The 19,886-nt window shown below is 52.5% G+C and overlaps 1 protein-coding gene across 1 annotated transcript in view; it reads right to left on the reverse strand.

Moving 5' to 3' along the window:
• Positions 1–19,886, reverse strand: part of SYTL3 (synaptotagmin like 3) — a 66,526-nt gene that overhangs the window by 31,881 nt on the left and 14,759 nt on the right. The window contains exons 3-7 of the mRNA XM_004702099.2: positions 19,308–19,372; positions 6,913–6,964; positions 5,510–5,576; positions 4,464–4,466; positions 2,137–2,215 (exon numbers count right to left, since the gene is read on the reverse strand). Of these exons, the coding sequence (XP_004702156.1) occupies positions 2,137–2,215; positions 4,464–4,466; positions 5,510–5,576; positions 6,913–6,964; positions 19,308–19,372 (266 nt within the window). The remainder of the gene's footprint in view (positions 1–2,136; positions 2,216–4,463; positions 4,467–5,509; positions 5,577–6,912; positions 6,965–19,307; positions 19,373–19,886) is intronic.

The raw sequence follows: 19,886 nt of genomic DNA on the forward strand, positions 1-19,886 counted from the left end.
AAGCCAAATGAAAGCTGTGTCATTTAGTTTCAATCCTCGATTTGATGCTAGAACGTCGGTGCGACCGACTCTGAGAAGTGCTTTGTTCTAACCCCATCTGTGGGGACACACCGGGATGGGACAGAGGAGATGTTTCCCCGCTGTCTCTGGACCCCAGAGTGGCTTCCTCTTGGCGCACGCCTCCCCTGGGGACGGTCACATTTCAGGGCCTCCAGGGTAGGACTTGTTCTCCACTGACAGGGTGGGTACTGTGTGCTGCCCGGGGCTGTCTGAGGAACATCTGCTCTCCCAGAGAACCCCCCAGAACGCCCCTCCACCCAACGTGTGCTTGCTTTCCCATCAGGCTGTGAGGCACCCCCCCCCCCCTTGAAGCCGACTGGAGGACACAGGGGGCTGGCGGGGGTGGGACCGAGCCTCATTTCCAGCCCTTGGGAGAGGTTCCTGTCCCCGAGTCTGCTGGGCTCCCACCCAAAGCCACGCCTTCACCTGGCCAGCTTCCAGCTGCCTGTGAGTGCGACAAAGGCCTCCCCGGACAATCCAACTCAGCTTCCAGCAAGCAGGCTCTCGGGGGGCCATTAGGGGCGAGCGTGAAAACGGGGACAAAGAAACCCACTGTTCAGTGCTCACTGGGTTCCTCTGCCCAGGGGCCCCCCCGGGAGCCCGCTTCACCCTCCCCCTCCTCCTCCCTAAGCCCCTCCGCTCCCTGCTCCCCGCCCCGCCCCACAGCGACACTGCCCCCAAAGAGCCTCAAGAGGGACACAGAGCAAACTCCTCACAACCTGGGAGATAAGAGCCACATCTCCGACAGTGTCCACCCTGCCCCCCCAAAAAGGTGCCATCAAGGGGACTCCAACTCGTGGCCAGCCCAGGAGTCCAGGTAGAGCTGTGCCCTGTCGGGTCACGGGGCTGCTTTCTCGGCTGGAGACCTTCTTCCCATGACCCTGCCTTTCAGTTGTTTGCACCCGCCGAGCAGCAGGAGACCTGGGGTGGCTCCCGGAAAGAGCCGGGGAAAGGCCTTGGGTCATTCTCAGCGGCCCAGGAGGAAGAGGCCCTGGCCAGTCACAGGGCCTGGGCAAATGGGGGCCCGCTGAGGGAGGGGATGCAGGCTGGGACTCCCTCAGAAGAATCCAGCCGGCACCAGCTCTGCCCTTGCAGATCAAGATCTTGGTGCTCTGGTTAAACCGGCCAGTCCCGAGGACAGATGACTCGCCTGTCTGGTTGGGGAGCTCAGCGTGTCCGGGGGCAGCTGGGGCTGGAGCAGGTGCAGCCTCGTCCCTGTCTCTGGGTTTCTGGGGTCCCATGGTCTGAATGCGGGGATCAGCCTCCATGCCTCGTGGGGGGCTGCACAGCCTTGAAATGTGGCCAGGGGCCATGTGTCCAGAGAGAGAGGCTGAGGAGGGTCTGGGGGAGCCTGCTGACTAGGGGACACAGTGGCCACCATCAGAGCTGGGCCCAAGCTGCTGTGTGGGCAGAGGTGGGAGACTGCCGGCCAGATTCGGGGAGGGGATTGGTAACCTCTCGGCACTACTGAGAACTAGCAGGTATGACATCTGGACACCCCTCCCTTCTGAAGGACAAGGAGGCCTGTCTGCTGCCTGGGACGGCCCTGTCTGGAGAGCCACTGTGGTCAGATGACAGTTTAAACAGGACTGCCAGCAAGGCTGGCACGAAACCAAAGGGCAGGATTGTCTGCACCTCAAGGGTACAGTGAGAGCGTGCAGGCACACCTGTAGGGAGCCCAGGAGGGGGCACGCGCAGCCTCTGAACCCAGTGACCCCCATCCTCCGGGTAACTTACACCACCCAGCCCCTGCAGCAAGGAGGAGTTTGCTCATGAGGCCCACACTTTAAGGTAAACAGTAAAACGGGTGGGTCTGAGCAGAAGACTGAGCCGAGCCCCCTGTTCTGGAGCCTCCCTTCTGCAAATCACTGCACAACCAAGCGCTGGGAAGTGAGGCCAGATGCAAGGGGCCTAGGTGGGTCCTGGCTCCTTCCCCAGGAGCCGGGGTGGGGGTGGGGGGGTGGTTGGGCAGCTCAGGGGCCTGCCAACCACGCAGTGGCCACCGAGCGGGAAAGATGGGGCGCCCGGGCTAGTCTGCCTGGAGCGGGAAGAGCACATAGCACGGCATCCACTTACTTTTCATGTGGGTGGTAACAGACAGAAACAAATTTTCCACCGACTTATTAAATCCTTTAAACTGACCAAGATCCTGTAGCTAAAACAGAGACAGAGAAGAGCAAGTAAGTTATGTGCGGCGGCCTGTGCCTGCCCCAGCCACTTCCAGCCTGCCAGCCCCACACCACCAGCGGGTGCTTGCAGGGGTGGTGCATGCAGAGGTGGTGCATAGCTATGTGTGTGTACCAGTGCATACCTATGTGCAAACATATATGCCCAGGTGAGAATACGCAGGGATAGGTGTGTTGCAAGGATATTCAGGTATGTAGGGTGTGTGCAGATGAGTGGGTGCATGAAGGTGTGAGTGTGTTAAATAGGTATGTGTGTGGAATGCAGGTATGTGCGCAGGTGTGGGTGCATACAGTGTTGGGTGTGCTGCCTAGGTGTGCATTGCAGCAGGTAGGTATTCAGGTGTAGGTACATGTAGGTGCGTTGTGTTACACAGGTGTGTATCTGTGCAGATGTGAAAATGTATGTATCTGTGCACATTTGAGTGTGTTGCACAGATGGGTGTGATGTGCAAATGTGAGGACATATATATGCAGGTGTCTCTTAGATATGTAGAGGTGTTGTGGAGGTACGTGTGCATGTGCAGGTTGTGTATGCATATGTGGGGGTGCGTAGGTATGTGGGCATATACATGTGAGGGGTATATGTGCAAATGTGAGGATGTGTGCAAGTGTTCTGCTTGTGCATGTGAGTATGTGCAGGTGTGGGTGCAGGTGGGGGCTCATGGTGTGTGTGGGTATGTGCAGATGTACAGATGGGGGTGTTATATGGTGGGGAGGCGTAGACATGATGTGTGCAGGTATGGGGTATCATATTACATGTGGGAGGTGTAGGAGTAGTGTGTGCAGGTGGGGACTCGTGTTGTGCGTGGATGTGTGTGGGTATGGGGTGTTGTGTAGATGGGGGTGTTGCACGGGGGGAAGTGTAGGTGTGGTGTGTGCAGGTGTGGGTGTATGCATGCATGCCTGCAGCTGGGCAGGGACATGGTCCCCTCGGAAGACAGGCATCTCTTTACTCAGCATGCTCCTCTATATTTTGACATCTGTCTATCTTAAAGGGAGGGACTCTATCAATGGGTTGCTGACAAGATAACAACTGCCTCTTGAAATAATGACTGACATTTTATTGGCTTAAAGATTGTACCCAAGTAAATTACCATTTATTTAACCTCCTTTCTCTATAGTCCCACCCATTTGAGCACAGAAAGGACACCCACAGGGATGCCATGACTTAGTGGCTGAGGTAAACAGGGTACACAGTAGCCAGAATGGAGTTGATGAACCCATGTCCTGAAACAGAAGAGAAGAAATAAGAGAAAAAATAGCAGAAAAGAGATCACTTCATTCTACAGGTCTCATCTACCCACCCATCCATCCATTCACCCATCCATCCCTCAACCCATCCATCCATTCACCCATCCATCCCTCAACCCATCCATCCAACTATCCATCCTCCATCCAACTACTCATTTATCCATCAGTCTATCCACCTACCTTTCGATTCATCCCTCCTTCCCTCCCCTCCCTTTCTCCTTCTCCGCTCATCCCTCCATCCTTCCAACCATTCATCTAATCATCCATCCATCTAGGATAGTTAGGTTTTGTGTCAATTTGGCTGGGCCAGGATTCTCAATACTTTGACAGTTGAGCTTTTCCCCATAGTGTGATCTAAAATAACGTAATCAATTCCATGGTGGGATCTGCTGTGAAGAGCCAAGAGATTGTAGGAAAATTAAAACAGAATGTAACCCATTACTCAGTCCCAGTCCTGGTGGTGTTTTCTCAAGGGTGTGGGCCTGCTTGGTGGTGTGGAGAAGCGAGCTCGCTTCTTGCTGGTCTAGATGCTACCATCTGACTCATCTGGTTCTTTGGACTTGAGCCAACAGCTCACCATATTGCCTGATGACTCTGGGAGCCATCAGAGTCTACCACCTGACCTACCATCCTTGCACTCATCCGCTTCAGCATCCAGCCATGGCCTTGGTGTCCTGTCTCCCTGCTTTCTGGTGAGTCAGCTCCAGCAGTCAAGGTCACCTCCAGCTTCTCAGCTGACACGTACCCACTTCTACAAATGTGCGAATCCCTTTCTGCTTCACTAGAGAACCCAGCCTAACACGCCATCCCACCATCCCCCAGCCATTATGCTCTGAGCACACAGGTGCTGGGACAGGACCATGGTCAAGCACCCATGGAGAACTGGAATCTCAAGGGGAAGCAGGGGTAGACTTTGAAGAGCACCTGGTTGCCACTGATATTGGAAAGAAATATTTACGTCTGCACTCTCTCCTCACCAAATAGGGCAGCCCCTTTTGTTCTCACAAAGACAGTAATGAAGCCAAGCGGCACCCAGTGCCCCTCTCAGTTCACTCCTTCCTCACAACATCCAGAGGGGGAGTCAGACGAGGGTTCTTGGTTCCAGTTCTCAGGAGGGAAGCCCAGGGTCTTTGCTCTAAGAGAAGACCACAAGTCTAGGGTCCTTAACAGATAGAAAGATATCCTCTCACAGTTCCGGAGGCTCCAGGTCCAAACCGAGGGTGCTGACTCCAGGAAGGTTTTCTCTCTCCAATCCAGGCAAGGCTCTTTGACCTGCCTGTGGCTTGGCATTTCTCAGTCCCCTCTGTCCTCACTTGCTTGTTTCATCTCTTTTACATCTCATAATATACTTTTATGTCTCATAATAGATTCCCAACCTCTAATTCAGGGGCTCTGTTCTCTACCTGCCTCAAGATAAACCCTACACTAACCACGCCTCATTCCCCCAACAAAGGGAATGCCTCCCCAAGGGGGATTATAACCACAGGTAGAGAGGATTGATACCACATGATGGAGGGGGGACAGAGGGGGACCACACCATTCTATCCCTAACACACACACAACTCCCACGACCACACTGCTCATTTCTGTTGACAGCATTCGGCACGTCCACTTTACAGTTGCTCCTGCAGGCACTTGAAGATGAGCACACACATTTGCACACTCACTCACACACTCGGAGTCAACCCAGGTTCCCCAGATGCCCACTGGCCTTCCTGTACACACACTCAAAAGCACAGGCAGAGAGAGAAGAGGCCGAGTACAGAGCAGAAAGTTGTGTTAGGCACAGGCAGAGCTGGGGAACAGGATGGTCCCTTAGCCCCTGTCACATACCTGGGGAGGCCCAACCTCTAATTCAGGGGCTCTGTCCTCTGCCTGGCTCATGATCCTCTTCCGACCAAGCCAATCCCTTTCCGGAAGGCTCTCTACCCAACCCCTGCAAGCCTCGCCCACCCTCCCCTTCCTCTCCACTTCCCTTCCCTGGGGGAGCCATGGACACACGGAGACCTTACCCCCGAGCAGCTACCACACTGGTTTTCACTGTGGGGAGGTGGTGTGGGAGGAACCACGGAGATTTTGCTGGCAAGGGAAAAGAAAAGAGGAAGGAACCGGTTATGGACTATTTAGGGATCCAGGTCTCTCTCTCTCTCTAGCTCTCTCTCATACACACCTACATTATCCTCTCATTCAACTTCTCAGCCATCTCTTGCTCTCTCACTTTTCCGAACGAGAATCCCTGCCCCGTGGCCCCACCCTAAGGACACCCTTTCCTGGCAGCTGTGTGTGTCTCAGACAGCCCTGGTGGCGTAATGGGTGTCCGGCTGGGCTGTTAGCCACAATGGGTCAGTAGTTTGAATCCACTAGCTGCTCCTTGGGGGAAAGATGGCCCATTGTGTCGCCGTAAAGAGTCCCAGCCTCAGAAACCCACGGGGGCGGCTCACCCCTGCCCTAGCAGGGTGCCTGCGAGCTGGGGCTGACTGGGCAGCAGCGAGTTTGCTTTGTTTTGTTTGGATAGGGAACTCGGGGTGAGACTTTGGGCATTTAATTCTATTCTTTTTTAAAAAATCATTTCATTGGGGGCTCTTACAATGTTCCGTGCATCAATTGTATCAAGCATATTTGTACTGATCATTTTGTTCTATTGAAGGGGCTTGTCCCCCAACCCTCACCCCAGCTATTTTGGAATCACAGGCTCCACGCCCTTGTTCCATCGGAGTTTAAATGCCAGCTGAATTTGGGGATGTAAACCCCAGCTGGGGGCGGGACCGGTGGGAGCCTGTGTTGGAAGTAGCCAGAGGAGGGGGGCGGGAGTGGGAGAAATAAGGAAAACGCTCTGGGATGGATCCAAAACCAGCTTCCAGAGGGAGCTGACCGCTAGTATTCCAGAACAGCCAGGCCCTCGACACGGAGCCTTTGCCAGTTCTGGGGCCATCGTTCACTTCCATACATGGTACAGCCCGGGCGCCGATGCCCAGCACCAGACAAAGGGCTGGACATGGGCCTGAGTCACGGGTCACAGGGCACACGCTGGCTTTAGATGACCAGTGACCTCGCAATCGGAAATAGCATTGTGTTTCCTCAGCACATTCCGGGAGAGACCAAACCAAACAAGGTCTCCTTAGAACAGGCCAGCGACCACGGCCACCCCGTGGCTGCAGCCATGGGCTCTGGCACCGGACGGTGGTGAGGCTAGCGCCGGACCTGGCAGGTGGGGCTTTGTTCCATTGTGCAGTGTCACTGTGGTCCATGGCTCCTAACCGCCACCACCTCGGGGGCTTTTCATCACCATCCGGAATCCTGTCTGAACCTCTTGTCACTTTGAGTTCCATGGCTGAGAAGGGAACCCCTGAAAGTCAGGACGTCTTCCAGGTGTCCTTTGCGCTCCTGCCCCCAGGAGCCCCAGCGCCGCCCTCACCTCAGCTTCCGATAAGATTGCAGCAGCTTGGCCCCAGCGGTCTCCTGTTTGCCTGGAAGGGATACAGACAGGGGTCATGTGTGAGGGGAGGTGACCTTCTGGGCCCCAGCCTGGGGAAGCCAGCATTTCGTGCTTCCTGGTGCCACTTCGTAATGTAGCTTGAAAAGAAAACTCCCATGGCGTTTTGGGAAAAATGTTTGGAAAGCGTTCCGGAATTAGCTGGGGGTGTGGACCTTGCAGCCCTGGGAGCGTTTTAGAACCTCAGACCGGCACGTTTGAAACATCCAGTCTTTGATAAACATGAGCCGCGGTGCTCAAACAGGCGGCTTTGATGTGAGGTATATGTTACCGCACTAATGGTGTCCCCACCCCACCCCCCAAAAAAATCACAATTTTTATTTTAAATAAGAAAACCTACAGGTTGGGAATGACTGCTTTTATGGAAAAAAGAGTGCTGGAGTGGACGTCCTGGAGCTGGTGAATGCAAAAACTCTGCCATGCTTATCCTGTGCCTGCTTGAAATAGTTCATAATTGAGCAAATACACTCCTCCCCCTCAGTGGTCCTTGTTAAGGGGATTAAAGTAATCTTTTAAAAAATGTAATCTGCTTAGTTCCCTCTAGAGGCTGAGCACTTCCCATGCCGGGCCGCGTCCCTGACAGCACCCTCTTTGTCTGCAGGAAAGGAGTGAGAGCAGACTGAGGCCACCGGCCAGACCCCGGAGGACGTGCTGCTTGGGAGAGTGGAGGGGCAGTGGAGAGGGAAGGACCTTCCACGAGGTGGATCGGCACAGTGGCAGCAGCAATAGGCTCCAATGGGGCGGCTGTGAGGCTGGCACAGGGCCGAGCAGTGCCTTGTTTTGGTGTACAGGGATGGGGCACGCCCTAGCCCTTGAACCCTGTGTGGGCACTGAGGGTCAACACGGGGTGTAACACCCGAGAAAGAGAACACAGAAGATACGGGTGCTATAAAAAACCGTGGAGAAGAAATTAGATGGTGCCTGGCTATCAGATAAAATAGCGTCTGGGGTCTGAAAGGCTTGCCTCCCAACAAGCAGCTGTCAAAGTGAGAGGTCAACTAAGTGCACATGGAAGAAACACACCATCACTGAAGGATTGTAAACCACCGTGTCATCTGAAATCGAAGGAGGGATTAGTAATTGAGCCTAAATTGTGAGAATCTGGTTTGCAGAAGGCTATGGATGACGGTGGGAGTCCAAGCCTCGTTTGTGGGAACCACGTAGGAAATAAGCCTCTGGTGAACTCCCTCTATCCACCATTGAGGGATGGGAGGAGAGTGGTTCCTAACCAGAGGGCATGGGAGAGATGAGGATAGAAGATCAAAGGCATAAACCTGACCTGAACAATTAAAACTTTGTCAGTTGACCGCCCCCTCTGATGCATGCTGGACCTGATCCAGTTTTCAGTATTTCCTGTGTTTTTGTTGGTTCATAGGAGGGTGGGCCTCAAAGGTGTCGTGCCAGTGGAGGCCGCCCTCTGGAAGTTGTGTTATATGTTTCTCTGGCTTTCGGTCTGTGAAGCTCAGGATGGACCTGAGGACAGCAAGTAGAATAAAGGTTTCGGGGGTGGGGGGCGCGGAGGTAGAGGGGTAGGGAGGGGGTAAAAGGGAAATGATGTCAAGAGTCCAGGAAGGAAAAGGATGTTTGGAGGCTGATTATGGTCTCAATTGTACAATTCTGCCTGATGTGATGGAGCTATGGCATGATACAATATGTGTATTAACTCCCCATTCATAACAAAGAAATAATTTCTAATGGGGTATATCAGATTCTTTAAAGTTTGTGCCCCCCTCCGCCCCCCTTATAAGAAATACTTCTCGAGGCTAAACCAGAGGCGCAGAGAGGAGGCCTCGCCAGAGGCTGCTGGATGGGCAAGCAGTAGAACCGGCAGAAATGGAAGAAATCACACAGCCTGGGCACCTTTAACAAAAACACCCAGGAAAGAGCCAGGAGGTCAGGTCACCCCCACCAGCCACCCATTCCCATGCCTCATCTTGTCTCCCCATGTTTACACACACACACACACACACACACACACACACACTATCAGCAGCAGCTTCCCTGGAAGTCAGAGCCCCAGCCTCTAGGCTTATGCTGTCTCTCCACCACTAGGGACATTAGGAATCCCAACGACCTTGGTCTGAAGTCCAGCCCCAGCTGGCTTCAGGGAGCACCTGTCCGGCCCCTTCATGGCTGCCCGCTGGGCTTGGTCTAGTCTGCCCCCACCTCCTGGCCAGTTCTAATTCCCTGGGGCGTTTCTGCCTCAAACCCACATCGATGGCTGGCATTATCAAGCCTCCACCCCTATCGTTCCATGGGTGCGTTCCCATAGACTCCCGTGGCCACCCCGCCCATGCAGACCCCACTGACAGTTCTCTGCCGCCCCCTGCTGGTGTGGTTATTGTTGGAAGATGCCACTAAATGGTGTTTTTCAATGCGTAGTGAGCCCCACCATGCACAACAGAGCAACACAGCATGGTCCCGCACCATCTCCACAGCCGTTCCGATACCTGAGCCCATTGTCGCAGCCACTGTGTCCACCCATCTCCGGAGGCCCGTCCTCTTTTTCACTGCCCCTCTACTTTCCCAAACACGAATTCCTTCTCCAAGGACTGTCTCCCCTGACAACCCATCCCAAGTATGTAAAACAGTGTCTTGTCATCCTTGCTGAACTTTCAGAAGGACTCTGGCCAGACTTATTGCAAAACAGATTGTGTGTCCTGTCAGCACACAGTTCAGATGCACAGCTGCTTCTTCGGTCTTCCATGGTCTGTGTCCCACTTTCAAAGACAAATGGGGCAACTGAAAACTCCATGGCTTGGGTCAGGGGCATCTTGTCCTCAAAGTCACAGCCCTGCTCTGCAAGACTCTAAAGGGCTCCCGTGCAGCAGGTCGACCTGATGCAGCACGCCTCTTGATCGCTTGACTGCTGCTTCCCTGAGCACTGATGGTGGATCAAGCAAGATAAAACCCTCGACAGCTTGACAGACGTGCATCGTTCCTGTTTCTCATGACGTTGTCTGTTGGTCCAGTTGTAAGGGCTTGGGTCGTCTTTACACTGAGTTGTAATCCACACCGGAAGCTACGATCCTTGATCTTTATCACCAAGTGCTTCAAGTCCTCCTCACTTTCAGCCCCTGAAACAGGCCCGGCCTCAGCTGCCTTCCAGTGGACGCTGGCTCAGAGCGACTCACGTGGAACTGGCCAGACCCACAGACGGTGGCCTTCGCATCGGCTAGGGCGATCAAGACTCCCTTTGCATCAGGATGGAACTGAGGGATCCCAACGCGGGGTTTTCGGAAGCTAATCACCACGCCTTTCCTCAGAGGCACCTCTCGCCTGAGTGAACCTGTGGCCTCGCCGTCAGCAGCTGCGCATGGTAACCACTGACCACCCAACTAACAAATCTCCCTGCCATCCAGTCGATCTGGACTCACGGCGACCTACAGGACAGGGGAGGGCTGCCCCTGTGAGCTTCTGAGAATTCAACTCTTTATGGGAGTAGAAAGCCTAGTTTTCTCCCACCGAGCGGCTGGTGGGTTCAAACTGCTGAACTGCAGTTAGAGACACACTCCGCCTGGTCCTTCTTTGCAGTCTGTTCTTAGCCTGGAGGCTCTGCTGAGACCTGTTCACTTGGAGGGCCCCTGCTGAGATTTGAACACTGGTGCACCAGAGCTCTTTAGAGTGTCCAAAAGCAAGCTTGTTACTTTGGGGACTGAGTTGCTCCTAACCCAGCCATGGCATTTTCAAGTGCATGCGATAGCTGGACTTTGAATCAGGAAGATCACAGAAGAATGGACACACTTGAATTGTGATGCTGGAGGAGAATATTGAAAGTACCGTGGATGGGTAAAAGGACGAATGATGCTGTGCTGAGAAGTAGGGCCAGAGTGCTCCTTAGAGGCAAGGATGGTGAAAACTCTGCCTCACACATATTGGACATCTTACCCGGGGGGTGAATCCCTGGAGAGGTACAGCATGCTTGGTAAAGTGGCGGGGGGCAGCGAAAGAGAGGCAGGCCCTCAGTGAGCCAGATTGGCACCGTGGCTGCCACAGTGGGCTCAGGCGTGGCAACAGTTTTGAAGATGGCACCGGACCGGGCAGTGTTCCATTCTGTTGTGCATAAGGGTGCTATGGTTTGACTCAGTGGCAGCGAGTGAGTCCCCAGGTACTCAGCACACCTGACCCAAAGTCATTGACCTTTGTGGTAGTCTCTGCCCTGCTGGGGCTGGTCATTACCACTCGGAGACGGGGGTGCCTGGGGTTTCTGTTGACTGGGCTAGGCAGCCTGATTACAGGGAAAGCATGTTGTTTCTCCCCTGCAGTTAAGCATGAATCAGAATGGCCTCCTGGGTGGCAGAGAGAGGGAGCAGTTATGCCCAGGAGTGATGCCCGTGGCAGAAGGACCCTGGGTGAGAGACAGGAGTACAAATGTCTTGTCATGAGCTGTGTTCTCCTGGGAGCTGGTGGGTGCTGACTCGGGCCTTCTTGTCCTGGTCATCTGGGGTACTGGTTCTGACTCCCGCTCCTAAGTCTGTTTCCCAAAGCGGGCAACACCGCCGCAGGGGGCAGGGGGCCAACCCAGCAGCTTCTTGAGCTAGAGTTCTTCCTTGCCCCTAGATAAGCGTCCAACCCAGCCTGACACAGGGTGTAAAGAACACAGGGCCACGGGGACACGAAAGGCCGTGGCAGCCATGCAATCTCCGTCTCGGCCAGCCACGGGGCAACTTGAGTCAGAGTCGCCTCCATGCGACGGGTTTGGTTTATGTTTTTGTTTAAAAGCTAAAGTTCAGCCTTCCCGAGCGATTTCACTTCCTCCATGGCTCACCGTAGAGTGAAGGCCAGAAGTAGAATGTATCTTGTTTTACCTTGACATTACCCGGAACTATGCTTAAACTTGAAAGAGTATCATTGTGAAAAGCACTGCTATTGTCATCTCTCGGCTTCGCAGCTTGAATATCAAGCAGTAAAACGTCAAGGTTGGAGAAGGGAAAAAAAAAACCCAATCACCTTCTTCCTCAAAGAAAAGATGTGCCCTTAGTGAGCCAGGAGCCAGAAGAGGGCACTGTTTCCACATGTTTTGTGGAGTCTCAGTGGCTCAGTGGTTACCTGTTGGGCTGCTAACTGCAAGGTCAGCAGTTCTAACCCACCAGCCACAGAAGAAAGGCTGGACTTTCTACTCCTGTACAGAGTTGCCATCTCAGAGACTCACAGGGGTGGCTCTACCTTGTTCTACAGGGTGGCAGTGAGGTTGGGAGGAGGGGGAGTTCGCTCATGGCGCCCTGGCCCAGTGGACGGTGTGCGGGGCCAAGAGCCACAACGTGTTGAGCCCCCGCAGCTCTGTGGAGGGATGAAGGAGCCGACTGCCCCCGTGAAGATTTAAAGCCGTGGAAACCCGGGAATCCGAATCGGCTTCCTGGTGGTCAGTCTGGGTTTTGGACTTGGCAAGGGCTGCACGCACAGCAGCCCGCGCGCGCGCTTCAAAACAAAGCAGGAAATGCACTGCCATCGGTTCCGGCTCACAGTGGCCCCGCATAGGGTTTCTGAGCCCTTACAGGGGCACATAGTTCCTCTTCGTCGTTCTCCTTCAGGGTGACTAGTGGGCTTGAACCTCCAGCCTCAGCCCAACACTGGCATGACAGTGCCACCAGGGCATATGGGGAAGAGACGAGCCAATCAGGGTGCAGGGTAGCAACGATGAAACATATAACTTTCCTCTAGTTCTTAAATGCTTCTCCCTCCCTCCCCCCACTATCATGATCCCAATTCTACCTTACAAATCTGGCTAGACCAGAGGATGTACATTGGTACAGATAGCAACTGGAAACACAGGGAATCCAGGACAGATGACTCCTTCAGGACCAGTGGTGAGAGGGGCGAGGCCTGGAGGGTGAAGGGAATGTGGGGTTAAAAAAAAAGGGGGGGGGACCAATTACAAGAATCTAAGTATAGCCTCCTCCCTGGGAGATGGACAGCAGAGAAGAGGGCAGAGGGAGACGTCAGATGGGGTAACTTATGACAAAACTATAATAATTTATGAATTATGAAGGGGTCATGAGGGAGGGGGGACTGGAAAGGGAGGGGGAAAACGAGCAACTGATATTAAGGGCTAAAGTAGAAGGCAAATGTTTTGAGAATGATGAGGGCAACAAATGTACATATGTGCTTGACACAATGGATGGATGGATGGATTGTGATAAGAATTGTACGAGCCCTCAATAAAATAATTTTTAAAAATAAATAAATAAAATAAAGAGATAAGTTGAGTCTAGCCACTGAAGCCCGTAAACCTCGTTCACAGGGACTAAAGAAGATGAGAGGGGGTTGACTGGTCTGAAGTTCATGACCTAGCACAAGGGAGTTAGAGTTGTAGAGAATTTGTGATGGGCCCATGGTCTAAAGGCAAGGCAGCCAATGGCTAAATGAGGCAGCCCACAGTGAATTGACCAGAACCCGACCAGATGAAGATTTTTGAGCCTGTCAACTGGTACATATTTCTTCAGACTTTATGAATGTCTGCATTTGACTTTGCTTATGGATTCAGACTTCACAAAGCTCCAGCTGGAATGAAGATTCTTCACATCAAAGAATATGGCTGTCTCCTCAGAGCACTGGGTTGATGCAAGTGGGCAGTATAGAAATTGGATACCCCAAATTGAGAGGATAAAGGCATGAAGTGGCTGTCTTACAAACTTCATAGGTGGGGAAATATATTCATGGGATTATTGGATTACAGTGTAAGTGTTCACTTAATTGCAATTGTTAAGCATGGAAAATTTTTGTTTTGATCACTTATAGAATATTATGTTTAAATGAGACTGGCACATACTGAATGATATGCAGTTTAGTTTTATCCTGTTAGGCACAAATATGATTTTTATTATTCTTTTGTTTAAAAATTACATATGGCTAAAGAATTGTGTAAAAGTGTCAAGTTGCCAAGGGGTGGTCTGTGGCAGCTACATAATCTCCTGTCGATTTGAGCAAAGGGGTGGAGTCTAACATGTCAATCATAGCCAATGAGGCCTCCGTGTGGGCATGGCCTTCTCCTGAGGATTCTGGGAACTCCTGTCTCCCTCCCTGGAAGCGGGACACACACTCTCTCTGCCATCCCTTTCCTGCTATAGAGACAGACACTCAGAGAGCTGGAGGAGACACGTGGAGACCCACGCCAGCACTGAGATGCTTCCATCGCCCCCGGACCCACAAGGCTTTCCACCCACTGGCTTGTGATCTTCCTGCATTCAGCATCATTGTATGTGTTGCGTGAAGAGGAATTCATAGGCTGGTTTATGGACATATGGGCTAATATCGGACTTATGGACTTGATCTGGACCAGGATGTTTTCTCAATATACAATTACTCTTTGATATAAAGTTCTTTCTCACACATAGATGAAGTGCCAATGAATTTGTTTCTCTAGTCTACTTGGACTAACACATGTGTATACCTAGACACACAGGCACCTACATACTCAAAAGAGCAGAAGTGATATCTAACAAAAAGTCAATAGTCATTCTCTGGGTGAAGTTACTGTATCTTAACATTATTCGTTACGCTTTCATCCGTTTTTTTAATGAAAACGTTCTACTTTTATATTCAAAGCAAAATCACAAGCGTCACTCGGAATTCACATTGCAAGCGGCTGGTCTTCCTGGGGGCCAGAGAGTGTGAGCAAAAAAACCATCCACGGTCAGGTTAGTACAAGGGGCACAAGTCCCGCGGATCTACCACCCGCCTCTCAAATGTTCACACACTTGACCAGGCCTACTTCCTCTAGACTCTCCCTGGAGGAAATTCCCGAGGGGGGTAAATAACCAGATGAAATGGACAAACGAGGAGGGCTTGTTTGAAGGAAATACATAACCAGAGATGCCAAGAGGCCTGCAAAGGTGTTCATCGCTGAGCTATCAGTAATATGAACACGCGAGTACAGCTTTCGACCCACTGGCCACAGAGCACATGAGGATGTCTACTTCCTCCGAAGTGGATGGCCGATCCCTTCTCCGTGGTCTGCTCTTCATCTGGAACCCGTTCACTTTGGGTGACCCTGCTGGCATTTGAAATACCAGTGACAGCGCTTGCAGCGTCCCAGCCACACACCACAGGACGACAGACTGTCAGACAAGTGGAGCAGCACATCTGCTTGGGAAAATAGAGGGGTAGCAAAACGAAGAAGGCCCTCCACGTGATCGATGGGCACGGTGGCTGCCACCCGGGGCTGCAACATGAGGACCCCTGTGTGGATGAGGTCGGGTCGGCGGTGTTTCCTCTGCTGTGCCCGGGGAGGCTGTGGCCAGAGCAGACGCGATGGCACCAAACAGCAACGCCAGAGAGCGAGCGAGTGCCTTGTGGGGCACGTGTCTGCATTATCTTCTGTCCATCTGTTTTGGGAGATGCTTTAATGGCATCAGAAAGCATGTTTGCTAACTTGGGTTTTAGGAGCAGGATTAACACTGTACCTGAGATCTGATGACAAATACGGTTTAGAAGCGGATGGGTCTGCACGCGTGCACACATATGCCCGTGGTCAGCTGGAAGGAGCCCAGGAAGGGTGCGTGTTAAAGTAAGCAACATGTTTCCTAGCGATGGGCCTCGCACATCTGCACTGCAGGGTACTCGGGAGGCGACGTGAACAGTGGTTGAGCTACTGGCGTGGTTTCTACTTTATTCCACTGACCAGTCTGCCAGGAGGACACCTAACTTCTACAATCGGAAAACATGGCGCTTCTTTTCAAAGAAAGGAAGCCCGTGCCTTCCCAGGATGGAGGATGGCTCTCGGGCGCGGAGAATGAGCTGGCGGTGACCAGCGAGGCGCAGCTGCAAAGGCAGGTGGGAGTGAAGGGTGGGTGATCTGAGAGGCTCGGGGCCAGAACCCTCAGGATCTGCATGCAGGGTGGGGACGAGGACGAGGAAAGAGTCAAGTATGAGTCGAGGTTGTGGACCGGGGATGGCTACCAATGGTTCCTGCTGCACCGTATCCACATCAAGACCGAGGCGGACTTCTGAAGCCGCGCCATCAAGGATAGCGTGGGCTCTGTCTTCCTCTCTGTTGGCTCCCTTGGGAGCTAGCCACCACGTTGTGAGGATGCTCAAGGAGACCTCTGGAAGGTTCCATGTGGCAAAGACCAGAGGCCTCCTGCCAACGACCAGCAAAATGTGCTACGTGTCAGAGGGCCCCCTAGAAAACAGAGCCTCCAGTGCCCTAAGACTTCAGTGGAAGCTAAAAGCCAAACCCAAGCCGACTGCCACTCAATTCACTCTGGCGCACAGCAACCCTACAGGACAGGGCAGAACTGCCCCAGCGGGTTTCCAAGGCTGTGACCCCTAGGGAGCAGACGGCCTCATCTTCCTCCTGCAGAGTGGCGGCTGGGTTCAGGCCCTGACCTTTCAGTTATAGTTAGCAGCTGAGCTTTGAATCCACGAAGGGTCAGGGTGTGGTTAATGTGTAAAAAAAGGTACAAATTCCAGCTGATATATATAGCTATATATACGTATATATAGATGTACGTATATGTATATATAGATATATATACAAAACAAAACACTAAATATCATTTAAATGGGTTGTGAGGGGTTTTGTTTGTTTGGGGGGAATATTTCTATTTTACTTAAATCGTTTACCTTTTCATATTTTAAAGCACCACCTAGCTTTTCTAGCTTCCACCCGGGCTCCAAGCCATCGGAGCCTTGTCTATGTCATCACAAACATCAATGCAAACCTTACATAATACGCAAAATGTCCATTTCTCTGGAAGATATCAAAGAAACCAGGTTGCACAGGTCTGATGGTTGTGGCAGGACTACGCACAGCCTATCGGAAGCAAATTTCCAAGTCTAACTTCCAGGATGTCTGTGGGTGGGTCTGAACCACCAACCTTCAGTCAGTAGTCCAGCGCTTAAGCATGCACACCATGCAGGGGCCTGCAGTAGAGGGCACTATAGAGAGCGAGATGGGGAGCCGGGACGAGGGAGACGGGTTTGCTCCTGCCCATCTGTGCACTGTCCCTCCGGGCTTGGACTCTGCACTGGGTACTTGTGCTGTTTGCTTCCTGCCTTCAGCTGCCCGAGTGACCCCGTGTGCCCTCTCAGCCCTTCCAAAGAGATGGCAGTCCCGCTCTGTCCCCTGGGGTCGCTGAGTGCCACTCACCACGATGGCGCCCAATGACACCAACCAACCCGCTGAACTCACTTGCTTTCATTGGCATCACCGTGTGGTTTCCGCGATAGGAAATGGAAGCACACAAATGAACCCCGGCTCCTCGGGTGCCCTCGGAGAGGAGTCTCCTACCCTGTCCCTGGACGCCCCGCTTCCCCTGAGCCTCGCTCCTTCTGGGACTACTTTGCTCGTCCTCTTTCTTGCCAGTTCTGTACCTGGTGAACCAGCCCGCCTGCCCACCGGGAAGCATTTGAGGACTGGGGGTGAGGGTGGGGTTAGTCTTTTTAGCTGTTGTTGCTATGGTCTTTTGAGGATGCTTTTTTAATTTTGTTTTGTTTTTCAGGGAGGGGGTTGATTTTGGTTCTGAAACCTTGAGATAACAACACGAAACACAAACGTGAGCTGTGCTCCCTCCATTAACTATGGGTGGGTGTTGTGTGTGTGTTATCTTCCACCAGCAAACATGAAAACAATAAATAGGCCTAAATAAATAAAGACAGAAAATAATAAGTAGCATTTTGGTTTTGGTTTTTTTAAACACACACAGGCCAAAAAAAATTTTTTTAAAGAATGATGTTTGCTTAGCCAGGTTTTCATGACTCTAAAACCTTCCAGAAAGTCCCAGATAAGAAGACGATTATGCTCTGTCTCATTTCCATTACACGTGAACCTCCCCCCAGGAACCTACTGGACAGGAAGAATGATTGCTGCTTAGTGTGATGTCGATGATTCTAGAACTTTCTCTCAGGCCGTTCCTGGACAGGATGACTAGTTTATGCTTGAAATCCCCAGCACGCCAAGGGAGAGAGACTCCACTCCCACAGAGTCGCCGTCTCTGAAGCCACAGGGCAGTTCTCCCCTGTCCTGGGGGGTGGCTGTGGGTCGGCCCGGACTCGGTGGCCGTGGGTTTGGCTTTGGTTGAGAGAACCTTCTTTTAGAAAGTCGCTGGGTAAGCAGAGACCCCAGGAGGTGCGTTTCGCCTCTTTCCTACCTCGCTTTTTGTTTGAAGTGAGTCCCCAGGATAAATGACTCTCTCCTGTTCGCTTAGAAGAGGAAGTGGTGCTGAAAACATGGCAAGATGGTAAGACACACTCTCACACACACACATTACACATGTGCACACACACATGCACGCTTGCAGATACACAACATGCACAGGGCCTGGCCTGGGAACCAGTTTACCAACCTGAACCATTGCGACTCAGACTCCCAGCGAAGGGCGAGCAGACCCAGGGCGAGAGAGGCCCTCGCTGACAGTCCTGTTGTTGAGCTCAGAACTGAGATGAGGAATCCATGGACTACAGGAAGAACCCCCTCCCCTCTTTACTAAAGTCTTTTAAAAAAGCAATAAAACTTCCAGAGAGACCATGTGCTGCAATGCTGATAGTTCCTGGGTTACCAATAATTCATGCAATTGGTTATTAATGGAAAGTTTGGAGGGTCGAGTGTGCCCAGGGGCCTCTCAGAAGGAAGTCGTGGCCATCGAAAAGCCCAGAGAGCACTGTTCCTCTCTGGCTCACGTGGGGTCACCGCGAGTTGGAGCTGCTTGGAAGGCAGCTGACCTACGGACACTCAGTGAGGAAGTCCTTCCGCCCATCAACACATGCTCAGCGGAGGCTGACCTGGCTGACTGCCCCAGCTCACGGCCTGCTGTCAAGTCACGTGTAGAAGCAGGAAACTTTGTGGGGCCAGAGACTTGGAGAGATTTCCTCAGGTAGAGGAGGGGGTGGGGCCGAAGCAGGGCCAGCAGAGGTAATAAAATGCTGGATTAGGGAGAACTAGAAGACCAGGCCCACCGACTGAGCCCTGCAAATTCACCAGTCTGAAGTCCAGAAGCTTGACAACTCGGAGTACAGCGTTTCACTGCGGTAAGCCATTAACAAAGTACATCAGCAACAAAGTACGATACGGTCAAGCTTTCCTAAATCAGCCCATATGTAGACACACCAAAGACCAGGAATAGCTGCCGGGGGAGGAGGAGGAGGGGGCAGGGGAAGCCACTGTGCAGGGGCAGTGAGGTGAAGTGAATGGGGTGGGGTTCATTTGGGAGGAGATGTTGGGGGTGGCTGCCTCACCTGCAAAAGGTCGTCCGCACCACTGAACTGCACAGGAAAGAACACGCTTGACTTCGTAGATTTCCATATGCACGCGCATATGTGTGTGTGTGTGTGTACATAGACATTCATACACGACACACGTAGGAAACAAGAACACTTACCTTCCGTTGGAAATTTCTTAGCTCGTTCCTCAAAGAACCACTGTCCACTTTTGATTTTCACATTTCTGAAAAGAAAGCAGACGGAGCGGACATGAACGGCAGCACTGACCTCTGCAAGGAGCTCCGAGTTTAGTGTGGCCAGCCTCAGCCTCAGGGCAGGTGGGTTGCCCACTGCAGTTCAGGGATCGGTCCAGCTAGCGGCACAGCTCGGAGATGGGGGTGAGGTTGGCGGTTCAGAACCACGACCTGCTTGGAGGGAGGAGAATGAGGGCTTGTGCTCTAGGAATGATGTAAGCTTTGGAATCTCTGGAGAGCAATTCTGTTCTGCCCTGTACATCAGATTTGACTCAACAGCAGTGGGTTGGGGGCCCAGGCACCACGTAATGAACTCCTGGAAGAAGCCCCACCGCCTATTTGCAAATGCTGTCATTTCCCCGGCAGAAGAGAAATCGCTGTGGGGAAGGGCTTTGTAAATGCTAGCACACACACCTTCTGTAGCCCTCACCGAATGGTATTGTGGGTCACGTTAGGAACGCCATGCACGGGGCCAATACCCTCGCAGAGTGGCATTTTTATCTC

Source organism: Echinops telfairi, unplaced genomic scaffold, assembly GCF_000313985.2.
Source record: "Echinops telfairi isolate 266 unplaced genomic scaffold, ASM31398v2 ScPeMD7_3533;HRSCAF=4204_0, whole genome shotgun sequence".
Taxonomy (NCBI): Eukaryota; Metazoa; Chordata; class Mammalia; order Afrosoricida; family Tenrecidae; genus Echinops; species Echinops telfairi.